The sequence below is a fragment of the Lagenorhynchus albirostris genome, chromosome 16 (assembly GCF_949774975.1).
Source record: "Lagenorhynchus albirostris chromosome 16, mLagAlb1.1, whole genome shotgun sequence".
Taxonomy (NCBI): Eukaryota; Metazoa; Chordata; class Mammalia; order Artiodactyla; family Delphinidae; genus Lagenorhynchus; species Lagenorhynchus albirostris.
In genome coordinates this window covers 57,813,486-57,841,436 of record NC_083110.1, presented here as the reverse complement: position 1 = coordinate 57,841,436, position 27,951 = coordinate 57,813,486, and the positions used below count along the sequence as shown (strand labels likewise).

General features: G+C 40.2%; 1 protein-coding gene across 3 annotated transcripts in view; it reads left to right on the top strand.

Moving 5' to 3' along the window:
* Positions 1 to 27,951, top strand: part of ARMH3 (armadillo like helical domain containing 3) — a 168,072-nt gene that overhangs the window by 66,809 nt on the left and 73,312 nt on the right. For all 3 annotated transcript variants that reach the window (XM_060126346.1, XM_060126347.1, XM_060126345.1), the window contains 3 exons: positions 15,009 to 15,091; positions 15,624 to 15,750; positions 26,676 to 26,751. In XM_060126346.1, the coding sequence (XP_059982329.1) occupies positions 15,009 to 15,091; positions 15,624 to 15,750; positions 26,676 to 26,751 (286 nt within the window). The remainder of the gene's footprint in view (positions 1 to 15,008; positions 15,092 to 15,623; positions 15,751 to 26,675; positions 26,752 to 27,951) is intronic.

The window sequence follows — 27,951 nt, the reverse complement described above, 5'->3', positions numbered from 1 at the left end:
ACTGGTTGTATAGGAAAGTATCATTTGGTTTCATAAAGTATCGTTCCCTGGATCTCAAGTGAGCAGGACAAGTCTGTCAGTGGTTTTCCCTAAAACCACTTTCTTGGTTTAACCAAGAAATTAAAGTTCTTGGTTCTACATCAGATGGCTCCACTGAGACATGGTCTCATTGACTACTGGATTTCTTCAAGGGTGATTTTTGACTACCTTTCAATTGGGCAATGTTGGAAAAAATAAGCAGGTGGTATAGGGCCCTAGAAGAAGCCAGTAGCTTCTGAGCATGCTTCGTTAGAGGCAGCTGCACAGGAATGAGGTGTATGGGATCTTGCATTTCTGAGTCTAAGTTCCATAGGAACTTTCACATAAAAACTCATTTTCATGGTAAAGAGGGTGGGTGGTAACTCTGAGGATTGCAGTGTCCCCAAGTAAAGGGGGAATTGGAGATAGTTGAGAATTTTATTTTCTCTTTTAGCAGATACACTTTAACAGCAAGGAAAATGGTAAGACAGAACCTAACTTCCATTTAAAGAAAGGATTTGTTCTTTTTTCCAGTTCATCTCAAGGGGTGTGGAGCCTTTAGACAGTGCAGTTTGTTGACGTACTGACTTATTATTGCGCTAAAATACACATAACATAAAATTTACCATCTTAACCATTTTTAAGTGTATGTTCAATGGTATTAAATACATTCACACTGTAATGCAGCCATCACCACCATCGTTCCCCATAAATCTTTTCATCTTGTAAAACTGAAACTATTCTGTCTTTATGATTTTGACTACTCTAAGTACTCCATGTAAGTGGAATCATACAGTATTTGCCTTTTTGTGACTGGCTTATTTTACTTATAATGTCCTCAAGGTTCAAGAAATCAGATTCTTCCCCTTCCTGCAGATTTAGCTATTTTTTTGTTATTATAATTATTTTTTGCTGCACTGTGTGGCTTGTGGGATCTTAGTTTCCTGACCAGGGATTGAACCCAAGCCCTTGGCAGTGAAAGCGCGGAGTCCTAACCACTGGACCACCAGCGAATTCCCTGTTGTTTTTGTTTTCGATTGTAGGCTGTCTCTGTGCTGAGGATCAGCCTGAGGTGTAAACTTAATGTTTTCTTAGGTCTCTTCTGAGCCTTTTCTTGGGCATGTGCAGTCACTCTCTAATTTTCCCTGAATATGCAGTTGTTTCTGAATGTCCTAGTTTTTTTTACTTCTGAATGCCTTCTTGGTTAATGTTTATATTATCCTAGTATTTACCTTTTTTTTTTTAAATTGAAGTATAGTTGATTTACAATGTTGTGTTAGTTTCTGCTGTACAGCAAAGTGATTCAGTTATACATATGTATATTTTTTTCCATTATGGTTTATCACAGGATATCGAATATAGTTCCCTGTGCTATACAGTAGGACCTTGTTGTTTATCCATTCTATATATCATAGTTTGCATCTGCTAACCCCAAACTCCCAATCTGTCCCTCCCTTACTCCCTCCGCCCCCGCCTTGGCAACCACAAATCTGTTCTCTAGGTCTGTGAGTCTGTTTCTGTTTCTTAGATAGGTTCATTTGTGTCGAATATTCTAGTTTTTAATGTCTGGCTCCTGAAAGGGGAAAAGCAAAAAATGAAGGTGGGGAAAAAGGGGCACTAGCCCCTTAAATCTGGAAGTCACTTATCAGGAGGGGGAAGGGCTTGCAACAATGAGGGGAGGTGCAACAAAAATGGCTGCCCACCTCTTTGTCTGCACCTCTGTGATCAGAAGCAGCAATCAGTGATCATAGCACAGATCCCCAGTATTTGGAAGACAGGGCCCTTTTTGCCCACCCTATCTCCTGCAAGCTGTGTGCAAGCTGCTTCAGAAACAGGTGCACAGCTGCTTACCACAGGCCTGGGATTGGGTGATAGGTAGCTGCTAATGTACTAAGAGTTGAAATTGACCAAAATGAACCAAATTTACCATCCAAGTTTTCCTCTGGAAGTTGCAAACCTTCATCAGAGGTCAGAGTTCTAAAATAGTTACATCAGACAGATTCTGCCAGTGCAGTTATTGCCTAGGTGGGAAGAGAGATTCCTGGTGTTTCATGCTTTGCCACCTTCCCAGAATCCTCCCACTGGATATACTAACTTTTGTGCTCTGTTCACCTGGAGAGGCTCATAGCATACAGCCAAAGCCATTTCATTTTCTTGTTTGATTCATTGGTCTCTGTTTCAGTGAGGTGCTTGGGTTTGCAGCCAGACAGTTGCCTGTATTCTGAGAAGCCACCTAGTGTATTTTTAAATTATTCTGCTGGTAAGTGTTGGTTTCTGAGTCTTTCCTGTGCCACTTGGCTGACCGACAATGAGCCTGCTGATTGCTGGCAATGTCCCTGAGTAATTGGTGATTTTGTCCAGAGATGCTAGAATTGGCTAGAGTTTATAGTGCCTCTGGGGTTTTGGAGGCATTGACTTGTTACACTAGTGCTATTTCTAGCCTGTCATTTGAGTTCTTCTACCTCTCTCCTAAGCAAGTGAGGAGCTAAATATTTCTCTTCTGTCAGTCACTGTGAAATTATCCATATCCCCTAACGATCGGGTTTTGACCTGGGATCTGTGGCATCTCATCCTAGCTCCATGCCAGGCCACAAAATAGGGCCTAGATGAGTCCTGTCTTTGCTTTCTATCTCTTTCTCTTCATAGCATGTAAAAGATGTTCAAACAGACAGCTCTCTCTGACCCGATTCTTTGGAGACATTTATTTGTGCTCTGCTGGAGGCTCTGTGTCTCCTTCCTGTTTTTAATCTTATTTAAATGTCATTCACTTGGTTTTGTAATTAAACCTCCCCTCTGCTTCTCTGAGACAGGCGCTGAGCTACCACTTAATTGTATCTTCCTGTGGTTGGCTTGTTCCTCTCTGCACCTGGTTTACTTCAATGTCTGGGACAGGTTTTAGTTCTGGAGAAGTTCCCATATCCATTATTCATTCCACTCTCCTACACAGCAACATGGTTTGCTGCTTACTACTTGCTACCTTCTTTTCCTCCCCTTGAATTCAAAGCAGGATAGGAAAAAGTCTGGGAAAGTCCTCATTGTGTGGGGTACATTAATGCTAGGAACAGTTCTGTGAACAAGGTTCCTTGTGGAGTGAGAGGGCCCAGTGTAAGACAGCAGGATTCTCAGGTGGGTGGTACTGAGCTCTTCGCATTTGAGAAACAGATTGGCTGCTTTTGCCTCTGGGAATTCACTTGGGACTCAGGGAACCATCAAGGTACTCATTCCTGGCGCAGCTTCCCAGAACCTGCATACTCTGCTTTATTCCACTTGAGTCTGCATACAGAAAAGTCAGAACATCTGTACACTGCTGCCATATTTGATGCACAAGACTCTCCAAGGAAAGAAACTAGCGCCAGAGCTAAGTTAAGAGCCTGACACTTGCCTCTAGTACAGAGTCAAAAGACAGCTGGGGACTTCCCTGGTGGCACAGTGGTTGAGAATCTGCCTGCCAATGCAGGGGACACGGATTTGAGCCCAGGTCCAGGAAGATCCCACACGCCGCAGAGCAACTAAGCCCATGCACCACAACTATTGAACCTGTGCTCTAGAGCCTGTGAGCCACAACTACTGAGCCTGCGTGCCACAACTTCTGAGGCCTGTGCGCCTAGAGCCCAAGCTCTGCAACAAGAGAAGCCACTGCAATGAGAAGCCCGCGTACCGCAACGAAGAGTAGCGGTTGAGAGGGGGTACCCTGCTCGCCGCAAGTCGAGAAAGCCTGCGTGCAGCAATTAAGACCCAACAACGAAGACCCAATGCAGCCATAAATAAATTAATTAATTAATTAGGGGAAAAAAAGAGGCAGCAGTTGCAGCCAATTTGTAGTTCCTGAAAGCAAACCCAGACACTAAAATTTCAAAGTGCCTGGTGGAAAAGACTTTCCAATGAAGAAACAAGTGTGTATGGAGCACCCACTTCCCTACAGCTTAAACTTATTGAATGTGTAATGTAATACTTCAAATGTTTCACTGACACAACTTCTCTGTTTTTCACTCAGTGCAGGTTAAGAGTATTTGGAGCCAGGTCTCTGGATCCTCATTTAGTAGAAATAGAAAAGATTAGGAGGCAAACCCAGGATCCCTAAGGATTCCCTAGAATATTTTTAGTATAGTTGACCCTTAAACAAGTTGAAGGTTTGGGGTGCTAACACCGCCCACTACTCCCTCCAGCCCTGTCAAAAATCCACCTATAACTTTACAGTCTGCCCTCCCTATCCACGGTCTCACATCTGTGGATTCATCAACCACGGATCATGAAGTACCATAGTACACATTTATTTTTAAAAATCCAAATATAAGTGGACCCATGCAGTTCAAACCCATGTTGTTCAAGAGTCAACTGTACTTCGGTACATTGTTAGCTTTGATTATAAACTGATTATTATTCTGAGGACTGCCATAGTATTGTCCTGAAGGCTGTCCAGTGTTCATTTTCAATTTGCATTCCTGCTCAAGATCTGTGGCTCTCTGTTGATTGAGTATATTTGGATCCTTTTCTCTTCCCCATCAAAAAGGAAACACCTTTGTATGTTTAGCCTTATACTCAGTATTGTGTACCATGATGTAGATTTCAGCTCATCAGTTACACTGAGGTTACAGAAAGTTGGGATGGAGTGTTTGTAGGGCTCATGCTAGTGTCTGTGGAAAGAAAAACATTGGCCTCTTGTTAGTTAATTGGTAAAACATACATAAAATTTACCATTTTAAGTGTACAGTTCATTGGCATTAAGTATATTCACATTGCTGTGCAACCATCTCTACCTTCCACCTCCACAATTTTTAAAATTTTCTTAAACTGAAACTGTATCCATTAAACAATAAGTCTGCCTTCCCCCCTCTCCACACCCCTGGCAACCACCAATCTACTTCCTGTCTCTATGAATTTGATTTCTCTAGGCTCTGCATATAAATCGAATTATACAGTATTTGTCCTTTTGTGACTGACATTTTTCACTTAGCATAATGTCTTCATGTTTCATCCATGTAGTAGCATGTGTCAGAATTTCCTTTTTCAGGCTGAATAATATTCGAATGTATGTATATACCACATTTTGTTTATCTATTCATGTGTCAACGGATTCTTGTATTGCTTCCACCTTTTGGCTATTGTGAATAATGCTGTTATGAATACTGATGCACGAATACTTGAGTCCTTGCTTTCAACCTCTTGTTTTTGAGAGTGTGCAGGTTAAAGTGTCTTAGGTCAGTGGAGTGAAATCCTGAGACGCTTACAAGAGAGATGGACTTGAACTTACATGATTTTTCTTTTGGTCACTTGGATGTGTGAGGGGCTGATTAAGTGGAGTTCTGACTAAAGTTATGGTTTTGGGTGGTAAATATGGGTATTGGCCCTAGATAGCTTGCTCCCGCACACTCTACAAATGTTTGTTTTTAAAGATTTATTATTTATTTACTTATTATTTATGGCTCCGTCAGGTCTTAGTTGTGGCACGTCAGATCTTCGTTGAGGCATGCGGGATCTTTTCGTTGCAACGCATGGGCTTTTCTCTAGTTGTGGCGTGCGGGTTTTTCCTTCTCTAGCTGTGACGCGAGGGCTCCAGGGCGAGTGGGCTCTGTAGTTGTGGTGCGCCAGCTCAGTAGTTGTGGCGTGTGGGCTTAGTTGCCCCTGCGGCATGTGGGATCGTAGTTCCCTGATCAGGGATTGAACCCGAGTCCCCTGCATTGTAAGGTGGATTCCTTACCACTGCTCCACCAGGGAAGTCCCAACAAGAGTTTTTTTTAATTGAAGTTTAGGAGGAACCAGTACAGTTTCATAGACCTCAGCAGGGGGAGTTCATGGACCTTCTTCTTGGTATGTTGCCCTTAATGTAATCAACTAGTATGTGGCTTTGGGTAACTTATTTAATCTTTCTGAATTTCAGTTTGGTTATCTGTTAATTGGGACCACTAATACCTACTTCATTGGATAATTAATAGGATTCAGTGAGAGTGATGTACTTTAAGTGCTTTACATGATGCCTAGCATGTAGCAGACACCTAATAAATGTTACCTCCCTTGCCATTTATGACTTTTGTGTTTCTCCCTTTGAAAAGAGATGAGAATACAGTTTGGGGGAGGTGATTTCTGTAGTTAAGTGTCTCTTTTTAAGGTGTCAGGTGGAGCACAGTAGAAAAGAGGAAGGTTTGAGATACAGTTGTCTCTCCATATCTGCATCCACAGATTCAACCAACCATGGATCAAAAATATTTGAAAAGAAAATTTCAGAAAGTTCCAAAAAGCAAAACTTGAATTTGCTGCATGCTGGCAACTATTTACATAGCATTTACATTATATTAGGTATTATAAGTAATCTATAGAGATGATTTAAATTATACAGGAAGATGTGTGTAGGTTACACTGCAAATACTACATCATTTTATTTATTTATTTATTTTTTTGCGATACGTGGGCCTCTCACTGTTGTGGCCTCTCCCGTTGCGGAGCACAGGCTCCGGACGCGCAGGCTCAGCGGCCATGGCTCACGGGCCCAGCTGCTCCGTGGCATGTGGGATCCTCCCGGACCGGGACACGAACTCGTGTCCCCTACATCGGCAGGCGGACTCTCAACCACTGCGCCACCAGGGAAGCCTACATCATTTTATATAAAGGACTTGAGCATCTATGGAGTTTGGTATCTGTGGAGGGTCCTGGAAACAATCTCCACGCCCCATCCCCCATCCCCCTCCCCATCCCCCCATCCCCGCTGTGGATACCGAGGGACCGCTGTACTTTGTGTGAGCTTCTGACACAGTTATTGACTTGTAGTTGTTGTCATTCAGCAGAAAGATGTGATGCATTTCTCTATATGATATATCTATCTGGCATTGGTGTTTTGGGACAGCCTACTCCTGGGACTATGAAGGATGGGGGCCAATGAGAATTGTCTGTTAAGACCTGGAAGGTCTCAACCACTAAGCTTGTCATCTGAAAAGATTCTGCAGTAAGCTGTGCCATTCTGTTTTTTTTTTTAAATTAATTAATTAATTAATTAATTTTTGGCTGCATTGGGTCTTTGTTGCTGCGTGTGGGCTTTCTCTAGTTGTGGCGGACAGGGACTACTCTTTGTTGCGGTGCATAGGCTGCTCATTGCGGTGGCTTCTCTTGTTGCTGAGCACGGGCTCTAGGCACGTGGGCTTCAGTAGTTGTGGTGCACGGGTTCAGTAGTTGTGGCTCGAGGGCTCTAGAGTGCAGGCTCAGTAGTTGTGGCGCACGGGCTTAGTTGCTCCGCGGCATGTGGGATCTTCCCGGACCAGGGCTCGAATCCGTGTTCCCTGCATTGGCAGGCAGATTCTTAACCACTGCACCACCAGGGAAGTCCCTGTGCCATTCTGTTTTGTGGATGAGTAGCCATTGCTCACCTAATGGGCAAAACTGTTTACACAGTAATGGGTTTCTATAACATAGGCCCTTTTTCTTTGGAAATCTCTCAGACTAAGGATCATGTCTTTGGTGAGGAAGAGCTTGTGTTAGTCCCTTCTCCCCTGCTTCCTTTTAAAACTATTATTTAAAAATTAGAAACATGGTAAACCAAAGGGTTAAATTAAAAAGAAAAAAAAAGCATACCCTGCCCCTCTTATCTTCACAATGACTACAACATGTATTGTACTTGATACCAAACTCTTATAGACATATGACTAATTAACAATACTACGTTTATACAACCAACCCCTTATCTTTTGTAGTTATCTTAACTCTTCCCTCTATGTACTGTTACTTCTGTGACAGTTTGGTTGGTTATGTGCCCAGATGGCACCAAGTGGACAAGTGGATCAAGGGCAGTTTTCTAAAAATGTGTGTGTGTGGAGAGTGGTGAGCCAGGAGTCAGCCAACATGAGCTCTGTGCTACTTGTGTGTTGGCACCGAGTACCAGATCTCTGCTGTCCTTGAACCTGCCCCTGGCCCAAGGCTATTCTCTGGCCTGCAGTTAAACCCTGTTCATAGCACTATACCATAATAGCTTATGAATAAGCCTGGATATTAATTGTTTATACTCATGTTTTTTGTTTGTTTGTTTCAGTTCTGATTTTGCATAAAGAAGGGAGATCTTGTCTCCATTTGAAGTCCAGATCTGATCATATTCCATCTTCAGTACATTATTTTGAAGGAGGCAACCCTGAGTGAGGGAAATAGGAACAGTTTTAGTTGACATTTATTATTATTTTTAAAGATACTAGAGAGGAAGCAGAAACAGAAAGGGAGATAGAGGTGTGTGAAAGGTGAGATTTAAAGGAGGGAGATAAGAGCTGATGAGAGGGCCTGCTGAGGCAGTTTATGCTGAGAAAAGCTACTGGGTGTGTTTTAGTGTTGAGAGTGAGTAGAAGAAAGGTAATAATGAGGTGTTAAACATCTTTACTCTAATAAGTAGTTGAAGACCAAGAAAAGGAGGGGATCAAATACATGAAAATAACCTTGGAGCAGCCAGTAGGTGGAGAAAGTTATATAAACCAGTCTAGAGAAGTGTTGGTAACAGTATAGTCAGGAAGTCTAAGCACACCATTTATACGTAAGCTTCCTTCCCTTTAACATTTGACTGCATCTAGCACCTTTATTTGTTTAATCTTACGTTAATGGAATGGTAGAAAGCACACTAACCAGGAGACCAGGATCTAGTCCCTGCCTAGTCACTAACTAGTTGGCATGGTGGTGGGGGGTTGTTTTCGAATCCAAAAAATGAGGGAGTTGGATTAAATGACCTCTAAGGTCCTTTCTAGCTCTAAAAGTCTAAAATCAGCTATGTCAAAGCCTCACAGACTTTGAACTCCCTTCACGTCGGGTCAGAGGATAGAAGACAATGTGTGTGTAGTGATGTGTATAGAACACTGAGTAGTTGATAGAATGAGTGCAAAGTCAGATGTTGAAGGAAAAAAGCATTATTTTATGAGATATTTGGGACATTCCTTCTTGAAGAGGAATCGTGGTCCCTGATGTCAGAGGCTTGTGGAAGCCAATTTTAAGGTTGCTTTGTTCATTTTAGCTGCCTATTAAATTCCCTCTAGAGAATGATAACTTCCAGGTAAGAAAACCCTGGCTTTTTTAAGAGGGTAGGGGTTCTGACCTGAATTGTCAGGGGCAGAATGCATGTTTCCCCTGACACTGACTCTCAGAGTATTGAAGTGCTGGACTCTCCTTCTCAATACTGTTTGGCTCTGCTGACATCTGTGGCAATTGGGACACAGGCCACCTCTTGGCCTGTGCCAGAATTGCTCTTCCTCCCCTCATATTTATCACGTTGTCATCCCTGACTCTGAATCCCAGAGATCAAGACTAGCTGTAGTCTAGCAGAGGAGCAATAAATCATTGCTCTCACTTCCTTTTCTCCAGGTTTTCTACCCCTTAATTACCACATAACCACTTCTGAGGCTGCATCTTTGGGCTGTGTGTGCCTGGGACAAAAGCCCTGCTTGATTGGATATGTGCAAAAGCAGCTTTGTCTCTATCTAGCCATTATGTTTTGCAGAGTGCCACGTGTGTTACCCATCCTTTTCTCTTGTCTCTGGTGAGTTTAAGGAGTCTTATTGTCAGGTGATTTATCCATTAATAGGGCTTTTCTAAGCTCTGGGGTTAGGGGGTGGACTGGGCAGCCCCTACTCATTAAGGAGAGGGGTTTGGGCTGGGTGAGTGCTTGTTTTTTTTTCCCCCCTGCTGCCGTGCTGCCCGGCTTGCAGGATCTTAGTTCCCCGACCAGAGAGTGAACCCAGGCCACGGCAGTGAAAGCGCTGAGTCCTAACCACTGGACCACCAGGGAATTCCCTTGGGTTAGTCATTTTTATGTGGATTTTAGCCAGTCCCCTTCATTTTCTGGGCTCCTAGTAGGAGCTAAGCAGGTTGTGTGATCCAGAATGGGCTCCCATGGAGCTTTTCTGGGGTCCAGTCCAATAGATCACTTGTTAACAGACAACATCAAAAGGGCCAGCTGCCTATCATTTGCCTTTCCATTATGAAACCTCAGAGAACTTGAGTCAGGGTGAAGAGCTCATAAATGAGGATACCTATCTCCTTCATCCCTAGCAAGCCTTCTTTTTTTTTTTTTGGTATTTGAAGGGAAGGTCCAGGCTTTAGAAACAGAATATAGACAAGCTATTGTACTTTTGCCTGCTGTTTCTTTACTGTACCTGTGCTTTTAGAGGATTGAGAGTGAGGGGTGTTGTGTGGCAGGCAGCAAGTGTCTGGAGAAACTTACTTCTACTCATCATTCCCTGCTGTTTCAAATCAAAGCTCACATCTCTTTTCTAAGAGTAGTAAACTTCACACAAAGCTCAGACAGCATGGGAGAATGGACTTCTTTGCTGGCAAAGAAGCAGATATGGTCTTAGAAAAGGAGAGGTCAAGCCTTTTTTTGTGTGTCTGTGGAAGTAGGAAGGGTTGAGGGGGAGAAGACAAAAGGAACATCAAATACTTGCAGCTGCTGAACCCCTTCTTTATAGTTCCCCATCAAACAGGGGAAATAGGTACAGGGGCAGTAGTCATGATGGGCAGAGAAGCAGAATTTATTTTATAGTCTTAGTTGAGAGAGTATAAGGCAACTGATAAATTATTTTATGCTTAATGTTTATTTGCAAAACTGTCTTTAAAGCTGCACTGTTAACCTAGGGACTTGGCAGTCAGTCTCATGACTGAGATCGCTTGGGTTTTAGCACTGTCTCCCCTCATTAAAGATTACAAGGCAAAAAGGGGACCTTTTCAGTAAACGTTGTCACAGTCGAGAGAGGACAGAGCAAGCTGCGCTTTTGTTTAAATATTTAGTACAGTTAAGGGGTTTTTTTCCCTTCATGAGCTCCATTCTTTTTTTTTTTTTATTCCTAGGTATTTTATTCTTTTTATTCCAGTGGTAAACGGGAGTGTTTCCTTAATTTCTCTTTCAGATTCTTCATCATTAGTGTATAGGAATGCAAGAGATTTCTGTGCATTAATTTTGTATCCTGCAACTTTACCAAATTCATTGATTAGCTCTAGTAGTTTTCTGGTGGCCTCTTTAGATTTCTCTATGTATAGTATCATGTCATCTGCAAACAGTGACACTTTTACTTCTTTTTTTCCAATTTGTATTCCTTTTATTTCTTTTTCTTCTTTGATTGCAGTGGCTAGATCTTCCAAAACTATGTTGAATAATAGTGGTGAGAGTGGGCACCCTTGTCTTGTTCCTGATTTTAGAGGAAATGTTTTCAGTTTTTCACCATTGAGAATGATGTTTGCTACGGGTTTGTCATATATGGCCTTTATTATGTTGAGGTAGTTTCCCTCTATGCCCACTTTCTGGAGAGTTTTTATCATAAATCAGTGTTGAATTTTGTTAAAAGCTTTTTCTGAATCTATTGAGATGATCATATGGTTTTTCTTCTTCAGTTTGTTAATATCGTGTATCACATTGATTGATTTGCATATATTGAAGAATCCTTGTATCCCTGGGATAAATCCCACTTGATCATGGTATATGATCCTTTTAATGTGTTGTTGGATTCTGTTTGCTAGTATTTTGCTGAGGATTTTTGCATCTATATTCTTCAGTGATATTGGTCTGTAATTTTCTTTTTTTTGTAGTATCTCAGTCTGGTTTTGGTATCAGGGTGATGGTGGCCTCGTAGAATGAGTTTGGGAGTGTTCCTTCCTCTGCAGTTTTTCGGAAGAGTTTGAGAAGGATGGGTGTTAGCTCTTCTCTAAATATTTGATAGAATTCACCTGTGAAGCCATCTGGTCCTGGACTTTTGTTTATTGGAAGATTTAAAATCACAGTTTCAATTTCATTACTTGTGATTGGTCTGTTCATGTTTTCTGTTTCTTCCTGGTTCAGTCTTGGAAGCTTATACCTTTCTAAAAATTTGTCCATTTCTTCCAGGTTGTCCATTTTATTGGCACAGAGTTGCTTGTAGTAGTCGCTTAGGATGCTTTGTATTTCTGCGGTGTCTGTTGTAGCTTCTCCTTTTTCATTTCTAATTTTATTTATTTTTAATTTTTAATTTAATTTTTTTTTGCGATACACGGACCTCTCACTGTTGTGGCCTCTCCTGTTGTGGAGCACAGGCTCCAGACGCGCAGGCTCAGCGGCCATGGCTCACGGGCCCAGCCGCTCTGCAGCATGTGGGATCTTCCAGGACCAGGGCACAAACCCGTGTCCCCTGCATCAGCAGGCGGACTCTCAACCACTGCGCCACCAGGGAAGCCCCATTTCTAATTTTATTGATTTGAGTCCTCTCCCTCTTTTTCTTGATGAGTCCTCTCCCTCTTTTTCTTGATGAGTCTGGCTAATGGTTTATCAATTTTTTTTATCTTCTCAAAGAACCAGCTTTTAGTTTTATTGATCTTTGCTATTGTTTTCTTTGTTTCTATTTCATTTATTTCTGCTCTGATCTTCATGATTTCTTCTACTAACTTTGGGTTTTGTTTGTTCTTCTTTCTCTAGTCCCTTTAGGTGTAAGGTTAGATTGTTTATTTGAGACTTTTCTTATTTCTTGAGGTAGAATTGTATTGCTATAAATTTCCCTCTTAGAACTGCTTTTGCTGCATCCCATAGGTTTTGGATCATCGTGTTTTTGTTGTCATTTGTCTCTAGGTATTTTTTGATTTTTCTCTTTGATTTTTTCAGTGATCTCTTGGTTATTTAGTAACGTATTGTTTAGCCTCCATGTGTTTGTGTTTTTTATGCTTTTTTTTCCCCCTGTAATTGATTTCTAATCTAGCGTTGTAGTCAGAAAAGATGTTTGATATGATTTCAGTATTCTTAAATTTACTGAGGCTTGATTTGTGACCCAAGATGTGATCTATCCTGGAGAATGTTCCATGTGCACTTGAGAAGAAAGTGTAATCTGCTGTTTTTGTATGGAATGTCCTATAAATATCAATTAAGTTAATCTGGTCTCTTGTGTCATTTACAGCTTGTGTTTCCTTATTAATTTTCTGTCTGGATGATCTGTCCATTGGTGTAAATAAGGTGTTAAAGTCCCCCACTATTATTGTGTTACTGTCGATTTCCTCTTTTATAGCTGTTAGCAGTTGCCTTATGTATTAAGGTGCTCCTATGTTGGGTGCATATATATTTATAATTGTTATATCTTCTTCTTGGATTGATCCCTTGATCATTATGTAGTATCCTTCCTTGTCTCTTGTAACATTCTTTATTTTAAAGTCTATTTTATCTGATATGAGTATTGCTACTCCAGCTTTCTTCTGATTTCCATTTGCATGGAATATCTTTTTCCATCCTCTCACTTTCATTCTATGTGTCCCTAGGTCTGAAGTGGGTCTCTTGTAGACAGCTTATATATGTGTCTTGTTTTTGTATCCATTCAGCGAGCCTCTGTGTTTTGGTTGGAGCATTTAATCCATTCACGTTTAAGGCAATTATCGATACGTATGTTCCTAAGACCATTTTCTTAATTGTTATGGGTTTGTTTTTGTAGGTCCTTTTCGTCTCTTGTGTTTCCCACTTAGAGAAGTTCCTTTAGCATTTGTTGTAGAGCTGGTTTTGTGGTGCTGAATTCTTAGCTTTTGCTTGTCTGTAAAACTTTTGATTTCTCCATTGAATCTTAATGAGATCCTTGCCGGGTAGAGTACTCTTGGTTGTAGGTTCTTCCCTTTCATCACTTTAAATATATCATGCCAGTCCCTTCTGGCTTGTAGAATTTCTGCTGAGAAATCAGCTGTTAACCTTATGGGAGTTCCCTTGTATGACATTGGTCGTTTTTCCCTTGTTGCTTTCAGTAATTTTTCTTTGTCTTTAATTTTTGTCAATTTGATTACTATGTGTCTCAGTGTCTTTCTCCTTGAGTTTATCCTGCCTGGGACTCTCTGTGCTTCCTGGACTTGGGTGGCTATTTCCTTTCCCGTGTTAGGAAAGTTTTCGACTATAATCTCTTCAAATATTTTCTCGGGTCCTTTCTCTCTCTCTTCTCCTTCTGGGACCCCTATAATGTGAATGTTGTTGCATTTAATGTTACCCCAGAGGTCTCTTAGGCTGTCTTCATTTCTTTTCATTCTTTTTTCTTTATTCTGTTCTGTGGCAGTGAATTCCACCATTCTGTCTTCCAGGTCACTTATCTGTTCTTCTGCCTCAGTTATTCTGCTATTGATTCCTTCTAGTGTATTTTTCATTTCAGTTATCGTATTGTTCATCTCTGTTTGTTTGTTCTTTAATTCTAGGTGTTTAATTTAATTCTTCTAGGTGTTTCTTCTTTAATTCTTCTAGGTCTTTGTTGAACATTTCTTGCATCTTCTCTGTCTTTGCCTCCATTCTCTTTCCGAGGTCCTGGATCATCTTCACTATCATTATTCTTAGTTGTTTTTCTGGAAGGTTTCCTATCTCCACTTCATTTAGTTGTTTTTCTGGGGTTTATCTTGTTCCTTCATCTGGTACATAGCCCTCTGCCTTTTCATGTTGTCTGTCTTTCTGTGAATGTGGTTTTGTTCCACAGGCTGCAGGATTGTAGTTCTTCTTGCTTCTGGTGTCTGCCCTCTGGTCCATGAGCTCCATTCTTATACAGAGCTGAAGCAGTAGGTTCTACAGTATATCTGGCACATCTGTTGACCAGTTAGAATTAAAACATTTTCTTCTTAGCAGTGATGTTTGAAACAGTTACATAACTAAAACTTAGTGACTTGGGATGCTAGCCTCCTAGGGTGAGAAGGGGACACTCAGTAAACTGAGCAAATATGATGTGGAAATCACCATGCAGGAATAAATTTGGAACACTAAAATGTCCATTTTATAGTCAAATTTCTGACCTCAATTGCTGTTTACGAAGTGGCAAAAAGTAGATTTTTAAAAATCTGTGGGCAGATGAGCAGACATGTGCTTGGGAAGGTCAGTGCTTTCTTCAAATACACCTACTTTGCCTGCTTTTAAAAAGTCCTTAGTAGCTGTGATGTACTCATTCTAACCCTCTTTGGATTTCTGTAGAGCTAGTTTACTTTCATTGCTTTCATTTAATAACTTTATTGATTATGCTTTGATTACCTTATTGATGCCTTTCCTTCTCTTTTTTTTTTTTTTCTTTTTTAAGCCTTGATAAATTTGCTGAAGTTCCTTATGTCAAATGAGACCGTACTTCTGGCCAAACACAACATTTTTACCTTAGCCCTTATGGTGAGTAGCAAAAAAATATATTTATTTTTATGAGCTGTACCCTAAGGCAGAAGTGGGCTGGTTTGAGACAGGAGCTGGTATTCTAGGGATTAAGTCATAGGGAAAACCAGGCCTTTATTTTCCCTTTGGATCAGAATCTCTATACTGGTGCTCCCCACTTTCACCTATGTCTTTGGAGAACCTGGGGTATTTCATGAGATAATGGTAACACACCATTATATGATATTCCCACCAAACAGATACAAGAGGTGTAAATTAATTTCAAGAGCATTGATAATACTAAAAAGTAGAAAATAATTAGGAAGTGGTGAGTTTTGAGTACTTATAACTTGATTTTAATATAATTTATTGAATTGCAAGTTTATATAAGTTAATCTTTAATAATGACTTTAATAACCAGCTCACAAAATTTCTGAAAATTTACCAATTAACTCTTGCAAGACAGTAAGAGCTGGCTATAGCACACTACTGATAATACTCTTCTGGTCTTCATAGTATGATACCTGTTTATGGGCTTTTGCTTCTTTTTTAGATTGTGAACCTATTTAATATGTTTATCACATATGGCGATACATTCCTGCCCACCCCCAGTAGTTATGATGAACTCTACTATGAGATTATCCGCATGCACCAGAGCTTTGACAACCTCTACTCCATGGGTAAGCTGTCTTCTTTTTATTCCTCTCTCCCCATCAGCTGTGATTTTTGGTATATGAGAGGAAAAGACTACATAAGATTCTCCTCTAGTTGCTTGGTGCCCTTGCGTGGCACAGAACTGTGTAGTCTCCTTTTCTCAGGCAATAAGAAAGTATATGTGGACTTCTTTGCCTTCAGGAACTCAGAATTCATCTCAGTAGAAAGCTGGTTAACATCCCTGTAGCCCTTTCTTGATGTTTGTGAAAGAGAGAGAATAGGGAGGCTTGTGGATTTAGTGAATACCAGTGAGATGGAGTGAGAGTGGGTGGGAGTTGACAGCAGCAAACAAAAGAGCTTGGATCCCAAGGGAACATTGTGTGATTTGAGAAGGTACAGGGTTTTAAGGAGTTTCAATGTACCTAGGTATTTTTAGCATAACTCACAAGAGGAAGTGGGCATTAGATAAAAATCTTTCTTGCAAACCTTTTGGTAATTGGCTCACTGAAAATTTACTCTGTAGCCGTAATGAGTATAACTTACTTCTGAAAGAGGTCATGTATCCCTGTAAGTTTGAGTGAAGAGGCTACTCAAACCTACCTAAGTTTGAAAGGTGTTTATAGTGCCCAGAAACAGAAAGCGACTCAATAAAGCGGTCTATTAAAAACCTCCAACTTATTAGCTTTATTGGGATGTAATTGATATATAATAAACTGCACCGTTTTTAAAAAAAAATTTTATTTATTTTTTTGGCCGCGCCACGCAGCCTACGGGATCTTAGTTCCCTAACCAGGGATGGAACCCGCGCCCCCTGCAGTGGAAGCGCAGAGTCTTAACCACTGGACCGCCAGGGAAGTCCCAAACTGCATTCTTTTAAAGTATACAATTTTTAATAAGTTTTAGCATATGTATATGTACATGAAGCTGTCATTACAGTCAAGATAATGTACATATCCATCCTCTCCCTAAAATTTCCTTGTGTCCCTTTATGTCCCTTTTACCACCTCTGTCCCTCACCCCCCATCCCTGGACAACCAGTGACCTGCTTTCTGTCACTGTCGATTATTACTTTATCCCTTTCATTGGGTCTATTCGTGAAAAGTTCATATTTTGCTTGCGACTCCTGTATCATGAGAAAGGTAGAGGGGATTTGGAGCAAATACCTGGAGAAAGAGTAGAAGCAAACCGTGGAAAAGGATTGCCTAGGAGGACAGAATTTTTTCTATTTCCCTGCTCTCTTATTCTCAGTGTAATAGCTTTAGCATCAGGTCAGCTCCCCTCAGAATATTAAGTTCCCACTGTCACATCAAGACACACGTCTCTTTTTTTTAGGAGCTAGGAAGTCTTCCATGAGAACCCTCTGGCAAACTTCCCATTGGCAAAAGGTGCTCAGAGTACCCTGGTGTGGTTTGCACGTACCTGGTTTTACCAATGTCCTTGTTTTCAAGAATGTAGGATCTTCCAGGGGTGAAGAGCTACCCCAGAGGCTTTAGCACCCATTAATAGATGAATAAACATGTCTTTCAGTGAGGAAAGGAAAGAGAGTTGGAGTGGGGGAGATATTTTATAGACGTCTGACTTACCTGCTAAATTGTGCCATATACACAAATGAGATAAACCCTTGTAGCCACAGCAATAAGATAAGAGAGGACATCTGGGAATGCTCAAGTCTGCTAACGGAATTAAAATGGTAACCAAGAAAGTACAAATAGGAAAGTGAAAATTTCACTAAATGAAACACAACAAATAGTAGGAGGTGGCATGTTTCAGTGCTCTCCATTTTGTATAAAGTATGAGGAAACTTCTGGTGGAAGAAAACATTTGTTTTAAGTCAAGTTTTTTGGGGTATAATTTACATATATGGTACAATTCACCCTAAATGTACAATTCTGAGTTTCAACAAATGCATATGGAAGTGTAATTATCACAGAAAATCAAGATATAGAAGGGTTTCACTATCTCAAAAACTTCTCTTGTGCTCCTGTGAGGTCAACTCTTCCACCCACCCCAGTCCCTAGCAATCACTGATCTGTTCCATGTCCGCATGGTTTTGCCTTTTCTAAAAAAATATATAGAGGAAATCATACAGTCTTTTGAGTCTGACTTCTTTTTTTAAAAAAAATTAATTAATTAATTATTTTACTTTTATTTGCTTTGGGTCTTCGTTGCTGCGCGCGGGCTTTCTCTAGTTGTGGTGAGCGGGGGCTACTCTTTGTTGCAGTGTGCGGGCTTCTCATTGCTGTGGCTTCTCTTGTTGTGGAGCACAGGCTCTAGGGTGCGCAGGCTTCAGTAGTTGTGGTGCACTGGCTTCAGTAGTTGTGGCTCACGGGCTTAGTTGCTCCGCGGCATGTGGGATCTTCCCGGACCAGGGCTCGGACCTGTGTCCACTGCATTCGCAGGTGGATTCTTAACCACTGCGCCACTAGGGAGGCCCTGGCTTCTTATACATAGTAATTTGTTTGAAGTTATCCATGTTGATGCATGTATCAGTAGTTCATTCCTTTTTATTATGGAATAATATTCCATTGTGGGAATATGCCAGCTTGGTTTATCCATTTATCAGTGGAAGGACATTTGGGAGGTTTCCAGTTTTTTGCAATTGTAAATAAAGCCCCTGTAAACATTTTTGTACACAGTTTTATGTGAACACAAGTTTGCATTTCACTTGATTACATACCTATGAATGGGATTTTTGGGTATTATGTAAGTGTACGTTGAACTTTATAAGAAACCGCCAAACTGTTTTCCAAAGTGGATGTACTGTTTTACATTACTTACAACAGTATGCCAGAGTTGTAGTCACTTCATATCCTAGCCGGCATTTTTTTTTTTTTTGGCTTCTTACAGGTGTGTAGCGATATCTCATTATGGTTTTAATTTGCATTTTCCTGATGAATAATGGTGTTGAGCATCTTTTCCTATTCTTATTTGCCATCCATATATCTTTGGTGAAGGATTTGTTAGATTTTTTGCCCATTAAAAAAAAAATTTGCATACCCGTGTTTATAGCAGCACTATTCACAATTGTCAAAAGATGGGAGCAACCGAAATGTCCATCAGCAGATGAATGGATAAATAAAATGTGATATATATATATATAATGGGTTGCTATGCAGCCTTTAAAAAGAAAGAAATCCTGGGCTTCCCAGGTGGCGCAGTGGTTGAGAGTCCGTCTGCCGATGCAGGGGACACGGGTTCGTACCCTGCTCCGGGAAGATCCCACATGCCACGCAGCGGCTGGGCCCGTGGGCCATGGCTGCTGAGCCTGCGCGTCCGGAGACTGTGCTCCGCAACGGGAGAGGCCACAACAGTGATAGGCCCGCGTACCGCAAAAAAAAAAAAAAAAGAAAAAAGAAAGAAATCCTGTTACATGCTACAATGTGGATGAATGTTGAGTATACTATGCTAAGTGAAATAAGCCAGTCACAAAAGGTTTCCACCTATATGAAGTATCTAAAGTAGTCAAATTCATGGATACAGAATGGTGGTTACCGGGGGTGGTGGAGAGGGTGCAAAGGGAGTTGTTTAATAGGTACAGAGCTTCAGTTCTGCAAGACAAAAAGGTTCTGGAGATCTGTTTCACAACAGTGTACATATACTTTACATCATTGAACTGTACATTTAGAAATAGGTTAAGGTGGTAAATTTTATGATTGGTATTTTTTACCACAATAAAAAGAAATATACTAAACTCTAGACTTTATTTGGATTCTGCTAATTCCTCTAATGTTCCTTTTGTATTCCAGGATCTCATCCATTGCTACATTTTCTCGTGATGTCTGCTTAGTCTCTTTTTATCTGACAGTTTCTTAGTGTTTGCTCATTTTTCATGGCCTTGACAGTTTTGAGGAGAACCTTCTTCAGTTTGGGTTTGTCTGATGACTTACTCATGGTTGGACTAGGGTTATGCGTTTGGAGAAAGAATGCCACAGTGTCAGAGTGGCCTTTTCATCACATCAAGTGTATATGTTATTAAGATGACTTAATCACTGGTGATGTTAATCTTGATCACTTGGTTAACAAAGTGTTTGCAAAGTTTCTCCTCTGCAGGATTGCTTTTTTCCTCCTGTTCCGTGCTCTGTTCTTTGGAAGAAAGTCACTAAATGCAGCCAACTTTAGAGTTAGTGTTGTACCACTTCAGTAAAATATACAAGCTTTGCTACTATATAGGGTTCTCTAATCACCAGCCCCCCACACTTACTTTGATATTATAGTTGTCATATGTATTACATCTACATTGAAAACTCCACCAGACAATGCTATAACTTTCACTTGTGACAATCATCCAAATTCTAAAGAACTTCAGAGGGAAAAATATATTTTTTATATTTGCCTGTATGTTTTCCATTTCTGTTGCTCTTTTTATTCCTGAAGATCCAAATTCCTTCCTGATACCATTTCTCACAGTCTTTAAGAATTTTCTGTAGCCTTTTTTTGGACTTCTGGTGACAAGATTTTTTTTTGTTGTTTGTTTTCTTTCATTCCTGAAGGGTATTTTTGCTGGATATAGAGTTATAGTTCTTACCTTTAAGTACTTTGAAGACGTTATTCTCCTTTTTTTGGCCTGTATGGTTTCTGATAATAAATCTGTGTTCATTTGGATCATGTTCCCTTATTTGTAATATGTTGTTTTTCTCCCGCTTCTTTTAAATTACTTTTCCTTATCTTTGGCTTTCAGAAGTTTGATTATGATATGTTTTGGCCTGGTTTTTCTTTGTGTTTATCCTGTTTGGGGTTTCCTGAGGATCTTGAATCTCACCAAATTTGGGAGTTTTCAGCCATTCTTTTTTAAAAAAATATTTATTTATTTATTTATTTATTTTTGGCTGCATTGGGTCTTTGTTGCTGTGTGCAGGCTTTCTCTAGTTGCGGCAAGTGGGGGCTGCTCTTCGTTGCAGTGCACGGGCTTCTCACTGTCGTGGCTTCTCTTGTTGCGGAGCATGGGCTCTAGGCGCGCAGGCTTCAGTGGTTGTGGCACGTGGGTTCAGTAGTTATGGCTCACGGGCTCTAGAGCGCAGGTTCAGTAGTTGCGGCGCATGGGTTTAGTTGCTCTGCGGCATGTGGGATCTTCCTGGGCCAGGGCTTGAACCCGTGTCCCCTGCATTGGCAGGCGGATTCTTAACCACTGTGCCACCAGGGAAGCCCCAGCCATTCTCTTTTGCAAATTGTTTTCTGCCCTTAATTTCTCTCTCCCTTTCTTCTTGGACTACAATAACACAAATGTTAGACTTTCTGATACTGTTACACAGGTCTCTGAGGCCCTGTTTTTCCCCCCATTTTTTCCTGTTCTTCATGTTTAATAATTTCTACTGTTCTGTCTTTAGGTTTACTGATTTCTGTGTCAATCCATTCTGCTATTAAGTCCATCTAGAGAATTTATTTTACATAATATATGTTTTACTTCTAAATGTTTTAATTGGTTCCTTTTTATAGTTTCAATTTCTCTCCTGAGAAGTTCTACCTTACCATTCATTCATTCAGGAATGTTTGCCTTTTTCTAATGGAGCATGTTTGTAATAGTTGCTCTAAAACTCTTTGATAATTTTAACATCTGTGTCACATCAGGCATCTGTTTGTCTTTTCTCTTGAGAATTTGTTACATTTTCTTGTTTTATTGTATATCCTGGTTCTTTGTATGTCCTGGTTCCTTATAAGTTGAGTAATTTTGGATTACATCCTGGACATTTTTCTTATGTTGTGTAGACTCAGGGTTCAGTTATAATCTGGAGGGTTTTTTTTTTTTTTGATATTAGTAGGCAATCAATCCAGTTAGACCACAGGTTCTTTCTCACTTTCTGTAGGTAGTGGTTCCAATATCAGTTCAGTTTTCAAAGCCGTTTCTGTGCTACTTTGGATCTGTCCACGTACTCACCACTCAGGAGACTGGACTATAGTTCAAATAGCAGTTTAGTTTTTAAAGGGTTTGCTTTGCTACTTTGTATTTGTTCCATGCTTGGTCAGCTCCCATGAGCCTAACTTTCATATGCGGAATTAGAGGAACACTTTCTCCTGGTCTGTCCAGGATTCCCTCTATGTTCTCTGGGTAGCAGAAGCCCCTTTTCCTGGTTTCTGTCTACAGAAAGATGAGGTTTCTATTGAAGTTTTAGCCATCCACCCAACTCCTCTATCATGCATCTCTGTGACTGTCTGGATCTTGAGGCAAAACTGCAAAAGAAAAATAGGAAAAAAGAAACCCTGGAAACCCACTTTTGTGGGTGTTTCTCCAAGTTTTGACTCCCCTCTATAATCTGTCTGCTTTTGTTTAATTTTCAGAGCCCTCAGGTAATACTTTTTATATTTTATACAGGATTTTTAACTGTAATCAGCAGGAGAGAGAGGCTGAAGTAGGCTTACTCTGCCACACTGGAAGTGGAGGCTCATCTTCAGTTTTTAGAGACATTTTTGCTGAATATAGAATTTTTCTTTCAATACTTAAAAAAATGTCATTTTGTTGTTTTCTGGCTTGCATAATTCCTGATGAGAAGTCTACTGTCATTCTTAGCTTCATTTCTCTGTATATATCTTTTTTCTCTGCATGCTTTTAACATTTTCTCTTTATTGCTGATTTTCAGTAGTTTATCATGTGCCTTAACATGGTTTTCTTTATTTTTCCTGGAGTCTCTTGAGCTTCTTGGATCTGTGGATTTCTGGTTTTCATCAAATGTGGAAAAGTTTTGGCTGTTAATTTCTTCAGATATTTTTCTGTCCCCTCTCCTCTTTTCTTGTTTTGGAACTTCAATTATATATATGTTAGACCTCTTGACAGTGTCCCATAGGTCACTAAAGCTCTGTGGGTATTTTTTCCTTTCTTTCCATTTTTTTTGGTCTTTTCTCTCTCTTTCATTTTATTTTATGTATTTATACTATTTATTTTTGGCTGCACTGGGTCTTCATTGAGTCTTCGCACGGGCTTTCTCTAGTTGCAGTGAGCGGGGGCTACTCTTCGTCGCGGTGCGCGGGCTTCTCATTGTGGTGGCTTCTCTTGTTGCAGAACACTGGCTCTAGGCACGTGGGCTTCAGTAGTTGTGGCACACGGACTCAGTAGTTGTGGCTCGTGGGCTTAGTTGCTCTGCAGCATGTGGGATCTTCCTGGACCAGGGGTTGAATCTGTGTCCTCTCACTGTTGTGGCCTCTCCTGTTGCGGAGCACAGGCTCCGGATGCGCAGGCCCAGTGGCCATGGCTCACGGGCCTAGCTGCTCCACGGCCTGTGGGATCTTCCTGGACCGGGACACGAGCCCGTGTCCCCTGCATTGGCAGGCGGACTCTCAACCACTGCGCCACCAGGGAAGCCCGGCAGGTGTATTCTTAACCACTGTGCCACCAGGGAAGTCCCTGTCTTTCATTTTAGATAGTTTCTATTCCTCAGTCTTCAAATTCACTGATCTTTTCTTCTGTGTTTTTTCTAATGTGCTGTTAATCTCCTTAATCTCAATTCATTTCATCCTAGTGTATTTTTTTGTTTCATAAAGCATTTTCTTCCCTAGAAGTTCTATTTAGACTTCTTTCTTTAATATGTTCATTTCTTTCCTCATCATGTTTATATTTTCCTCAATCTTCCTGAGCATATGGAGCATATTTACAATAGCTGTTCTAATGTCCTTTTCTGCTAATTCCATCATCTCTCTTCATGTCTAGATCTGTTTCTATTGACTGATTTTTCTCCTGCTTATGGGTCATATTTTTTTCTGCTTCTTTGAATGCTGGTAATTTTTAAATTGGATTTATAACATTGTAATGTTAATGTTGTAAGTGCTTGATTTTCTTACGTTTTTTTATATAATGTTGGACTTTGTTCTGGGATGCAGTTATGTTGTGTGGAATCAGTTTCATCCTTTTAGGGTTTGCTTTTAAGGGTTGTTAGGGCAGGTTGAGAGCAACTTTTATTATGGACTAATTTGGCCCCATTACTAATGCAGTACCCATCTGCAGACTCTACCTGATAACCCATGTATTAGTAGGTTTTTCCACTCTTGCTGGTAGAAATGCAAATTATTTTATTTGTGGAGCCTTCTATGAGCGCCACAATTTCTTCTCCTTTCCAGTGATTCTTCACCGCCAGCTCTGGGTAGTTTCCTCTTCCCTATGTGAAGATCAGTGCTCAGCAAAAGATGGAAGAGGACCCCTCTACAAACTTCCATAGTTCCCTGTCAAACTCCCTCCTCTACAGTACTCTACCCCACAAATTCTAGGTGCCTTGGCCTGCCCAGTTGCTTATCTCTATGTCTTTGGCTTGGCACGACTTCTGGATTCTGTTTAAGTTCCTCCTCCCTGCCCTGTAGGCTAGAAACTTTTTCACATAGTAAGCTGGGGTAATCGTAGGGTTCACCTTGTTTGTTTTCCTTCTTCAGGGATCACAGTTCTATATACTTGTTGTCCAGTGTCTGAAAACTCTTGTTTCATATATTTTGTTCAGTTTTCTATTGTTTGAGGTAGGAAGGTTAATTATGTCTTGATATTCTATCATGGCTGGAAGAGGAAGGCTCACTGAGACTTTTTTGATAAAGGCACACATTTAATATTCCTATGGCATTAATTTATTGCAGTGATATCCACTGAATAGGAAGGACCTTGACACAAGCTGCCCTGAACCATAAATGATACCATATTTTGAGCTGTTTTTTTCATTAAAAAAAAAAAGATAATTAGAAAAGAAAAAGCAAGGTAAAAAACATTTTTACAATCTCTCCTTTCTAGTATGACCACTGTTTTCATAGTTGTATATTAGTCTACTTGTATGCATAGTTTTACACGGTTGTAATTATGTTTTCCTATTTCGTGTTTTTTTAAACCGTCAGAACATTTTCCTATTTTTTTGTAGTTTTCTTAGGTCTCTTTCTCTCTCTCCCTCTCTCTCTCATTTTTTGCATAGTATGGATGGAGTTTATTTAACCATTCCTTCTTTTCATGGAAATTACAGTTTCCAGTTTTTGCTATTACTTAACTCTCTTTCTTTAATGGCCACATGGTATGCTATTTTTGTGTACCATAATTTACTACATAAATGATAACCTTAGCTTGAGGCATTTAGGGCATTTTGAGATAATTTTGTGTTTAAATTTGGTAACTTAGAAAAGAATGTAAAAGCCTATGGCATTTCCAAGGGAAATGCAGTGATGAGGTCTGGGTGCTTGTTCACTAAGAACAGAAGTGACAGGATGTTAACAGAGAAATAATACATGGACAGAGTTAAATACCTCTCTGAGGTAAGGAGAGTAAAATTCAGCTCAATTCCGTAAGTGTTAGGTCCTCACCATCAGAGAATTTATGATTTAGTGGAGGGTCTACTGAAAAACAGATGCATCTAAACAGTTTTTGCAATTGAGTTGAAAAAAATACATCTGACCTGATTGAAACAATTTTGTTCATTATGCGAATAAATTTGCACAAACACTAGGTGAAACCTGAGTTCAGACTGTAGAGCTCTAACTTGAAACTATACCAAGTTCCCCTTCACTAAATCTTGTAAATTAGAAAAGCAGCTCTCTGATAATGTTTTATTAAGGCTTCCATCTTCTCTTTCATGAAATTGCATGAATTTATAAAAATGAAGTATTGCTAGAATAGATGCAGAGCAGCCAGATGAACTTTCTTTCCCTATTACAGTTATAGGCCTTCCCTCTAGTAAAGCTGCTGCTACTACTCTTCTTGCTAGAGGAATACTGGTCAGGAGTAGGTAGAGATGGTACTCAGGTGTAAAGTTCCTATGCAGATTGATTACACATTTCTTAATGTTACTTAGGCTGTGACTTCCAACCTTTGAGAAAGTCTCAGGTACATTCTTTTATTTGTTTGGGAGACAAGTCTATTTAAATTCATAATAGCTAATACTTATATAACATTTACTATGTGCCATGCACTGATCTAAGGCTTTATATGTAACTTATTTGATTTTCATGATTATCCTTTCATGTAAGTATTGGTATTATTCTCTAGTAAGTGGCAGGGGCTAGACCGACAGTTGGCTTCAGAGTTCACACTCTTAACCATTCACTGTGTAAGTACAGGCTGTAGAACCATTCCCTCTAGGTTTAAATTCTAGCTCCATTACCTACAACTCTGTGAATGAACTTGATCAATTAATTATTTGTCTCCTCTGAGTCTCATATGTATGCTGTATTGCATATAACCTTTGTCCAATTTCTGGCACATAGTAAACTCGCTACATGTTTAGCTCGTATTAGTTATTCACTCGTTAAAAACATATGCTTGGAGTGCCCACCATATGCTTGCTCTTGCAAGGAGCACTTGTGTTGGTTTGTCTCTTTTCCAAAATAGTGTAGGTACTGTAATGTGTGACCATGAAGCTCATAGCTGATAGAGGATATGATGATCTGTATTTCCATCATTCCTTCTCCTGTGAGTAAGGGTGGAAAAGAGACTTTGGTCAGAGAAGCGAAGAATATTCCTGTTGATTCATGTTGCAGGTCACACAGTTAAGTCAGAGGAGCTAAAACAGGTTACTCCTTGATTGAAACATGACCATCTTCTATCTTGCAAGGTTATTTGTCCTGTTTGACCCCGCTTAGACCTTCAGGAGAAAGACATACTGTATGTGGAGCAGGAGGGGGCACTTGCTCAGCTGGCCAGTTCCACTAAATCAGCCCCAGCCATTAGGGAAATGATAAATGTGGCAATCAGGTGACCCATCACACCCCAGTGTAGATTTTAAATGAATGCAAAAACTAGCAGGGAGTGGAGAGAGGGGAGCCCAAGGCAGAGGAGGAGTAGAATATTTTGATAGAAAGTGAAAAAAAGAGGAAAAAGTTTGCGGTAAAGATAGTTGAGAATAAGCCCTTACTTTTTTCCCTAGATGAAGATGTCTTAAATAGAAGATTGGCCCAGGCTCCGTTTGGTTATTCTAATAGTGATATTCTGTGATGTGTCTTCATTCCTCATATTTGTGTTTTATACCAGGGGTCTAACACATCTTTGTTCTTTCCTTTTTTACAGTCCTGAGGCTTTCTACCAATGCAGGCCAGTGGAAAGAAGCAGCTAGCAAGGTGACCCACGCGTTGGTTAATATCAGGTGAGGAATGAGGATTTATCTCTTTCAGAGTTCCTTGGCTCATCCTGAGGTTTATTGTACCTTTCTAAGTGGAGTGTGTTGAACAGCACCACTATTTTAAGCCCTGATGTCTGTAGGAGTGGAAGAAATTGTCATATTTGATCAAGAAAAGCAGGAATGTATGTGACTTTCATTTTGTCATATTGAAATAACTCACAGTGTTTGCTCTTCTCTGAATTTTCTTACCAAGAGATGGTTGCAAGCCCGTTTCAGCATCTTTGTTGCCAAAGTGTTTTCTGTGTATAGGTCATCTGAAAGCTGTTCTGTGGCAATTTTTTCTGTCATTCTTCAAGAGTTGAATGAATGACTCATGGGGATCTGGAACTTTGACGTTTTGCTTTACATGGCTATTTCTGTTTGTGGTAAACAGAGCCAAATGGAGCTCATGGGGCTAAGTCATTTCAGGTTACTTATGAAACAGCAAGGCAATTATAGAGTGCTGTATGTATTGGATAAAATTGAGTCAGACATGGAGTTGGTTTAGGGTTTTGAGGAAGTAGCACACACTCACAGGAGTGAGCTGTTTGTAAATGGAGAGAATGTGCCTTCAGTATTATGAAACCTAAAGCTGACTTTTCTTACATGCCTTGCTCCCTTTGTGCCTATCATTTTTCATTTTCTCAACAGTTATTATATTGCTCTTGCAAACAATTGAAAAATTAACATTGAGTAGAAGAGGCAAACCCAACAGATGGGGAAACTTGATTTAGCTCCAGATGTAAGCCTTGCCAGACATTTCCAGTAATAGTAATGCACATTTACAACTTGGTATAGATTCTAATTTGTGACAGAGCTGGGATTGTGTTTATTTCTATATCTTTCTTTCCTTGCCCTTTTTTTTTTTTTAAGGTAAAATGTCCTGTCCCTGCAGTGATGTACTAGTGTTTGGCAAATCTGCGAACAAAAGAAAAAGTGTGAAATGTGTGTGTTGGGAGGGCTGGGATGAGGGAGCATGGGGGTGAGATGTGCTAACAAGATTGTATTGAAGGTATTGAAGATTGATCTGCCTTACCTGACGCAAGACATTTTGTAGTAAACACGGTTTTATAAATCTCACAACTAAATAAATACATAACTGCATCGAGCAAATAAGCCAGATACTGTAGTAAGGCCTTATGATAAATGTGATTTTCTGTAGGATTCAGGAATTACAAACTGCTT